Genomic DNA, 7,975 nt, shown 5'->3' on the forward strand with positions numbered 1-7,975 from the left:
GTGGTGTTTATCCTGCCACAGGGATGTTAAATCTAATTATATTACGGTCACTATTACCAAGTGGTCGAGCTATATTCACCTCTTGGACCAGATCCTGTGCTCCACTTAAGGACTAAATCATGAATTGCTGCCTCGGGTGGCTTCCAGGAGTAGCTGCTCTAAGAAGCTGTCATTTAAGTTGTCAAGAAACTCTCTCTGCATCCCGTCCTGAGGTGACATGTACCTAGTCAATATGGGGGTAGTTAAAATCCCCTGTTAGTATTGAGTTTTTTATTTTAATAGCCCCTCTAATCTCCCTGCGCATTTCACAGTCACCAGGGTGGTGAGTTATATCTCCCTTCTGCTATATTCTTAATAGTCAAGCATGGAGATTCCATGGTACAGTTTGATTCATTTAAGATTTTTACTTCATTTGATTCTATGCTTTTTCACATATCGTGTCACTCGCCTACGAGCAGGACCTGCTCTGTCCTTCCGCTATCTATTGTACCCTGGTATTACTGTGTTCTATTGATTATCCTCATTCCACTAAGTATCGGTGATGCCCGTTACATCAATATCCTCATTGAGTATGAGGCACTCGAGTTCACCCATCTTACTTAGACTTCTAGCATGTGTCCATAAGCACTTTAAAAACTGGTCACTTTTTAGCTGTCTGCCATTCCATGATGCAATTGAATGGGACTCTCTTTCATTTGACTGTTTCTCATCTGACCTTACCTGTATTTTTATGACACAATCTCCACTAATTGATCCTCCTCTCAGGGATGTCTTTGTCTGAACCACGTGCTCCTCCCCACCTGTCTGCTTCTCTCTCTCTCCCCCCCCCCCCCCGTCCTTAGTTTAAAAGCTGTTCTACCCTCTTTTAAGTGCCACGAATCCGGTTCCGAGCTGGTGGAGCACATCCTTCCGCTCCAAGTTCCCCCTTTCCCCAAAGTTTGCACAGTTCCTAATGCCGCTAAACCCCTCCCCCCTACACCATCGTCTCACCCACACACGGAGACCCTGCACCTCTGCCTGTGGAACTAGGAGCATCTCAGAAAATGCTGCCTTGGGGGGGAGGCCTAGCCTAGGCAGCTGCTGTACCTGACCTACCCCCAGCCCTGCACCCCCCCCCCCAGCTGGCTTAGTGCCCCTCACTCCTGACTTGCAGCCCCTTGGGCATCACCCCACTTGGCCCCAGGCCCTGGAGTGGCAACAGCTGGGTGCAGTGAGACACCCTGGAGCAGGGGGGGAGACGTTCATTCCCCCACATCCCTCCCCCACCCACAGTGCAGGGAACGAGGCTGGAACCTTAGTCACACAGCCTCTGTTGCACGGGGGGCAGAATGAGCGCGGACATCAGCGCCATCTTGGTAGCGGCCGTCGCGCGGGCGCCATATTGGGTGTGGCGGATGAATACTCGTTGCGCGGGAAGACGGAAGCCATGTTGATTGTGTCGGAAACAATGGAGCGCGCGTCCCGTGCGCCATCTTGGGTGTGGCCCTGCCACAATGGGCGCTGGTGAGGGGCCATCTTGGGTGTGGCACATGCTAGATTGGCTCCCCCCGGTATTGTGTCATAGAGAGGAGCGTGACGTCATAATTTCCCCTCGCCAGGCACAGGGAGGGGGAAAGGGGGTGGGGCCAGTGGGAGCTGGAGACCGCCCCCTATAGGGGCAGCAGAGGTGAGTCCCTCCCCTTCCTCTAAAATGGCTGCTACAGAGACACCCCCACCCCCACCCCAAAGGAGCAGAGGGGCTGGTCCCTCCCCTGCTGGAGAACTGCCCCCAAGAGGGGGCGGGGCATGGAACTAGGAGGCGGGGCTGGAGAGCAGAATGAAGCTGGGGGGCGGGACTATGGGAAAGCCCGGAGCTGGGGGAGGGGTTCAGAGCGGGGGGGGGGGGGGAGGGAGACATAAGGGAGGGGTCTGAAGATTGCTGGGAAATTTCCCACTGCTACCACCCTCCCACCCCCAAAAAATTGTTGGTTGCGATACCCCCACCAGTCCCACTACCACAACGGGGGGGGGGGGGGAGAGGCCAAGCACCTGGGGGTGCAGGACCAGCAGGCCTGGGGTGAGGGTCTCAGCTTACACGCAAAGGGCCCGACACACACTAGGCTGCAAACAGAACCCAGGACTCCTGGCTCCCAGCCCCGACTGCTCTAACCACTAGACCCCACTCCCCTCCCAGAGCCGGGGAGAGAACCCAGGCGTCCAGGCTCCCTCCCCCCCCCCCCCCGGCTGTAGGCTGGTGGGAAGATGCACCAGGAGTTGGTGCTGCCGTATTACACAGCGGATGGCGACCAGGCGCGGGGGCTGATGAACACGGCCATGGGGCCACTGCAGCGCCAGCTCCGGGCCGGCGAGTACGAGATCTTCCAGTACGCCCCCATATTCGAGAGCGACTTCATACAGGTACCGGAGGTGGGGGGGCTGGGCTCAGAGCTGGGGGCGGGGCTATAGGGGAAGGGCAGAGCTGGGGTGGGGGCGGGGCTCTGGGGCAGCGAACAGCTGGGGCCAAGTGGCCAGGGCCGGCTCTGGCTTTTTTGCCACCCCAGGCAAAAAAGGCTCCCGCCGCCCCGCCCGCCCCCCAGCGGGGAGTGCGGCAGGGGAGGGCGCCGAGCCCGCCGCGGCTCCGCTCTCCCCGACCGGCCAGAGCGCCGGGAGGAGGGCGCCGAGCCCGGCCACGGGGAGGTTGGCGAGCCCAGTCGTGGCCCCTCTCCAGGTGCCGCCCCAAGCACATGCTTGGTAGGCTGGTGCCTGGAGCCAGCCCTGCAAGTGGCTGTAGGGGGAGGCACTAACCTGCCCCTCTCTGCCCCACCCGCAGATCAGCAAGCGCGGGGAGGTGGTGGACGTGCACAATCGTGTCCGAGTGGTCACAGTGGGCGTGGCCTGCACCAGCCCCGCCCTCCTGGTGCCCAACGTGCTGCTGCTGGCCCGGCCCGTGGTCCCCTCCGAGGACAGCCGGGGCCGCAGGGGTCCCCCTGTCAAGGCACTAGAGCTCACCAGGTGAGACACACACCCCCCCCGCCATGAATGGTGCCCCTCAATCCTGACCCGCAGCTCCCTCCTAGCCCAGCCCCAGCCCTGCCAGTGCCCCTCACTCCTGACCCGCAGCCCCTGCTAGCCCAGCCCTGCCCCCCCAGCTCTGCCAGTGCCCCTCACTCTGGACCTGCAGCCCCCCGCTAGCCCATCCCTGCCCTCCCCGCCCCTCACTCCAGACCCGCAGCCCCTGCTAGCCCAGTCCTGCCGGTGCCCCTCACTCCCGACCCGCAGCCCCTGCTAGCCCAGGCCTAGGCTCCCCCGCCTCAGTCCCGACCCGCAGCCTCTGCTGTCCCTGCAGGCTGCTCCCGCTGCGGTTTGTGAAGCTCTCGGTGCACGACGGCGAGATGCTGCAGCTGCGGCTGAAGCTGGCCAGCGGCCGCTCGTTCTACCTGCAGCTCTGCCCCCAGGGCGACGCCTATTACGAGCTCTTCGACATGTGGGTGCAGATCATCAACCTCCTCCGGCCGCCCGCGGACGGGAGCCACGGGGGACAGGCCCTGCCCGGAGACCCCGGGGCTTTCGGGGAACCCCTGTTCAGAGGCATCAGCCAGGACACCACCGGGGTGAGGCACCACCAGCTGCTCCCCTCCACGCAGGGGGCTAGTGGTTAGAGCAGGGGGGCCTGGGAGCCAGGATGCCTGGGTTCTCTGCCTGGCTCTGGGAGGGGAGGGTGGGGGCTGGAAGCCAGGACTCCTGGGTTCTCTAGCTATAACCCATCCCGTTGTCCTCCCCAGAGCCTGGAGTCGCTGGCCCCCGAGGAAGGGGGCCTGGATGCCTTGAGCGTCTGCAGTTGCCGGACCCCCAGCCCCTCCCGGGATGACCCAGAGAGCTCATGCAGCCGCACCCCCCCCAGCCTCAGCCCCTCACTGCCCCACGAGTCGCCCAGCGTGGGGAGGGGGTCGCAGCGGGGCAGGTCCGCAGGGGAGCGCAGGAGCCAGGCTGGGTCGCCAGGGGGGTCACCAGCCCCCCAGGAGAGGAGCCCGGGCAGCCTGCAGGGGAGCCAGGGGAGCAGCCCCTCGAGCAAGAAGAAAGAATCCAGCAGGTGATGGGGGGGGGGGAGGGAGGACCCAGGAAATTGGGATCTGGGGGGTTGGGGGCAATGGGAGGTGTCGGGCGTATGGAGCCGTGAGGGTCGGGGGAGGTTTGGGGGTGGGGAGGCATGGGGAGGTTGGGGGGGAGATGGAGGGCCGGGGAGGTGGGGGGGAGGATCCCAGCGTCTCATCGTCTCGTTTCATTTCCAGGCAGGCAGATCGAGGAGGGGGAGCCACGCGGAGCAAATCATCGCAGAGCCGGGGTAGGTAGGAGCCCGACACGGGCTGGGGGAGGGAGCCCCCCCCTCTGTCGCTCGCTCGCTTTCACCAGGCTGGGGGCGCGGGGGGGGGGGGGGGAGTTCGGGCTCCGGCAGGGACCTGGCGGCCACTTCTGGGGAGCGGCGCCGAGCCCTGGCAGGCAGGGAGCCTGCCTTAGCCCTGCCAGGGTCCCTTTTCGACCGGGCGTTGTGGTCGTCCGCGCGGGGCCACGTCTGACCCCCGCCCCGTTCTCTGCCCCCAGCCGCAGGCAGGAAGCCCAGCCGGATCCTGTCGCTGGTGAAGTCTCTGTCCCGCATCAGCCTGAGCCGCCCCCCCAAGGACAAGAAGAAGAGGCGCTGACGGCTGCCGGGGGAGGAGCCAGCTGCACGTGGGAGGAGCCAGTAGAGAAGTGGGAGGGGCATGGGGAAGAAAGGGGCGGAGCCTCCTGGGGCAGCTGGGGGAGGAACCTGCCTGAGAGCCCAATAAAGTCTGTTACCAGCAAGGGGCGTGGTCGTGAGGGGGCGGGGCTATCCCATGGGGCGGGGCTCTGGCAGCAGGCACCCGAGGGGTGTGTCCATGCAATGGGGGCGGGGCCAAGGCTCGGAAGCGGGAGCTCTGAGAGTTGCTAGTCTCCTTCCGGTCCCCCGACCATCACTTCCGGTGCGAGGGGGGAGAGTGGGTTCGGGGCGGAAGTGAAGTTAGTTAAGGGGGTTGCGGGGCGGAAGTGACGCGGACGGCGTTCCCACGCGGCGGGCGGGGGGGATGCGGCTGCTGAGCTGGAACGTGGCCGGGCTCCGGGCCGGGCCGGGCCCCGCGGGGCTCGGGGCGCTGGGCGGGGACGTGATCTGCCTGCAGGAGACCCGCGTCACGCGTGAGCGGGGGTCAGGGGGTCACAGGGGCGGAGCCAGGGAAGGGTCACAGAGATGGGGTCAGGGGTCACAGGGGCGGAGCTAAGGGAAAGGAGCAGGGTCAGGGGTCACAGGGCATGGCTGGGGAAGTAGTGATGATGGGGGGGTCAGAGGTCAATGAGCTGGGGGGGGTGGTTTGAGCAGGGCCAGCGATGGGGGTCAGGGATCAAAGGGCCCCACGGGCCCCCAGAGCGATGGGGGAGGGGGGCAGAGCCCAGCCTGACCCCGCGGTGACCCCCTGTCCCCAGGGGACCTGCTGGAGGAGCCACTGGCCATGGTGGACGGCTACAACTCCTACTTCAGCTTCTGCCGCACCCGGAGCGGCTACTCAGGTAACGGGGGCGGCTCGGGACCCAGGCGTCCGGGCTCCCCACTGCTCCAACCACCAGCCCCCCATTCCCCTCCCAGAGCTGGGGCTGGCACCGGACTCCTGGGTTCTCTCTCTCCCCCCATCCAGGTGTGGCGACCTTCTGTAAGGACAGTGCCACCCCGCTGGCGGCGGAGGAGGGGCTCTCCGGGCTCCTGGCCCGGCCCGGGGAGGGCGGTGCCGTGGGCTGTTACGGAGACCTAGGGGCCTTCACGCCCCAGGAGCTGAAGGCGCTGGACAGCGAGGGGCGCGCGGTGATCACCCACCACCGCATACGGTGAGGGGCGCGGGGGGGCCTTGGGGCCTTGTCCCCAAGGATCGTGGGGCGAGGAGCCGTGGGCCAGGTGCCCACAGAGTGCTGGGTTGGGGGGCAGGGAGCCAGGTGTGGGGGGATAGTTGTTGGCAAGTGCTGGGGCGGGCAGATGCCAGCCTGACACACACACACACACCCACACACACACACACACCCAATGTGTTTTCTGCCTTCTCCCCCCGCAGGACGTCGGCAGAGCAGGAGACCACCCTGACGGTGATCAATGTGTATTGCCCCCGGGCCGACCCCCAGCGCCCCGAGCGCGCCGCCTACCAGGCATCCTTCTACCGGCTGCTGCAGGGCCGGGCTGAGGCGCTGCTGAGAGACGGCGGGTACGTACCCTGCCCCCCCCCCCCCCATCCCCGACAGCCCCCAACATGGACCAAGGCGCTGCTGAGAGATGGGGTTCGTATCTCCCCTGACCCCCATCAACCCAAACACCTCTTGAAGCCAGAGGGTCCAGGCCACCCCCCCATCTCCCTGTGACCCCCCCACCCAGGTCTTGTCTCTCCATCATCCCTCCTGGTACTAGAGACCTCCCCCCCATCTGGGGTGCTGCCCCCCCCCCCGTCCTCTCACTGCCTGGGCTCATCCTTCCAGACTCCTGACCCCCCCCCCCCCCAACCCCATTTTTTGTCTTCCAGCCATGTCGTGATCTTGGGGGACATCAACACATCGCATCGGCCCATCGACCACTGTGAGCCAGGGGACCCGGTTAGTGCCCAGGGGGGTTCCCCCTCTAATCTGGGGGGTTGGTGGGGACCCAGGACGCCTGAGTTCTGTCCCCAGCTCAGGGAGGGGAGGCGGGTGTAGTGGTTAGGAGGGGGAGCCAGGACTCCTGGGTTCTCCCGGATACTGACTCTCCCCTCTCCCTTCCCCAGGAGGTGTTCCGGGAGCACCCAGGCCGGCGCTGGCTGGACGGGTTCCTGTGGGCGCCAGACGGGCAGGGGCTCTTCGTCGACACCTTCCGCCTCCTGCACCCCAGCCAGCCCTACGCCTTCACCTGCTGGCGCATCGACACCGGCGCCCGGCTCACCAACCACGGCACACGGCTAGACTACGTCCTGGCTGACCGGGCCCTGGCGCTGGCCGAGCTGCGGGACGCCCGCGTCCTGCCCGAGGTGCCCGGCTCTGACCACTGCCCCGTGCTGGCTGAGCTGGCGGCCACCTTCCTGCCAGCGCCCCGCTGCCCCCCACTCTGCACCCGCCACATGCCCGAATTCGCCGGCACCCAGCAGAAGCTCAGCCGGTTCCTGGTCAGGGTGGAGCGGGGAGCGGGGGCCGCGGGAGGCCGCGGGACGTGTCGAGGGGCAGGGGCGGGACCGGGGTGCTCTGCACGGAGGCGGAGACGCCCGCCCAGGGGGCAAGCGGACCTGCTGAGCTATTTCAGAGCCGCACAGGGCCAGCTGGGGACAGGCACGGCCCAGAATGCACCGGGGCAGGGCGGACAAGAATCGGACCAGAATGCCTCAGGGCACGGGACACAGGAACTGGCCCAGGATGCACTGGGGCAGGTTGGACAACAGGAGCCCTGCAATGGCATGGTGCCCAGGGAGCTGACGATGGGGCAGGCAGCGGGCACCCAGCCCAGCAGCACGGCCCACTGGCGCGCGGTGCTGCCTGGCCTGGCTCCCCCGCCCTGCTGCCCGGCCCACGGGGAGCCCTGCGCCCTGCGAACCGTCCGCAAACCCGGCCCCAACCGCGGGCGGCGTTTCTACGTCTGTGCCCGGCCCCCAGGGCGCCCCAACGACCCCCGTGCCCGCTGCGACTTCTTCCGCTGGGCCGGCAAGGGGCGCTCATGAGCGGGGGTGCACGGGCTGGAGCAGCTCCTTCTGGAGGTTCACTCCCCAGCCCCTGTACTGGGGGGGGGGAAGGAAGAGAGTCATTCCCATAGGAATCCCCCTCCCCGTGCCAAGCATAGGAAACTGGGAGCCCAGGCTCCCTCCCTAGCTCTGGTGGTTAGAGCCAGGACTCCTGGGTTCACCACCCCCATACGGTTTAAACCCACCAGGGTGCCTGCTGTTGGTGCAGGGCATTGTGGTCCTGTTCCCCCTTCCTCACCCCGTAAACC

The 7,975-nt window shown here is 65.8% G+C and overlaps 2 protein-coding genes across 2 annotated transcripts; both read left to right on the forward strand.

Annotated features, from left to right (window-relative positions):
- The first annotated feature begins 1,328 nt into the window (after positions 1-1,328).
- Positions 1,329-4,676, forward strand: LOC135895012 (Golgi-associated RAB2 interactor protein 6-like). Its single transcript, XM_065423059.1, has 6 exons — positions 1,329-1,385; positions 2,230-2,397; positions 2,810-2,991; positions 3,326-3,590; positions 3,762-3,936; positions 4,579-4,676. Exons 1-6 carry the CDS (start codon positions 1,329-1,331, stop codon positions 4,674-4,676), a joined length of 945 nt encoding a protein of 314 aa, XP_065279131.1.
- Positions 4,677-5,078: 402 nt separating this feature from the next.
- Positions 5,079-7,706, forward strand: APEX2 (apurinic/apyrimidinic endodeoxyribonuclease 2). The gene is made up of 6 exons (XM_065423069.1): positions 5,079-5,187; positions 5,473-5,556; positions 5,682-5,868; positions 6,090-6,236; positions 6,549-6,618; positions 6,786-7,706. Exons 1-6 carry the CDS (start codon positions 5,079-5,081, stop codon positions 7,704-7,706), a joined length of 1,518 nt encoding a protein of 505 aa, XP_065279141.1.
- The last annotated feature ends 269 nt before the right edge of the window (positions 7,707-7,975 follow it).

This window comes from Emys orbicularis (assembly GCF_028017835.1).
Source record: "Emys orbicularis isolate rEmyOrb1 chromosome 21 unlocalized genomic scaffold, rEmyOrb1.hap1 SUPER_21_unloc_2, whole genome shotgun sequence".
Classification (NCBI taxonomy): Eukaryota; Metazoa; Chordata; order Testudines; family Emydidae; genus Emys; species Emys orbicularis.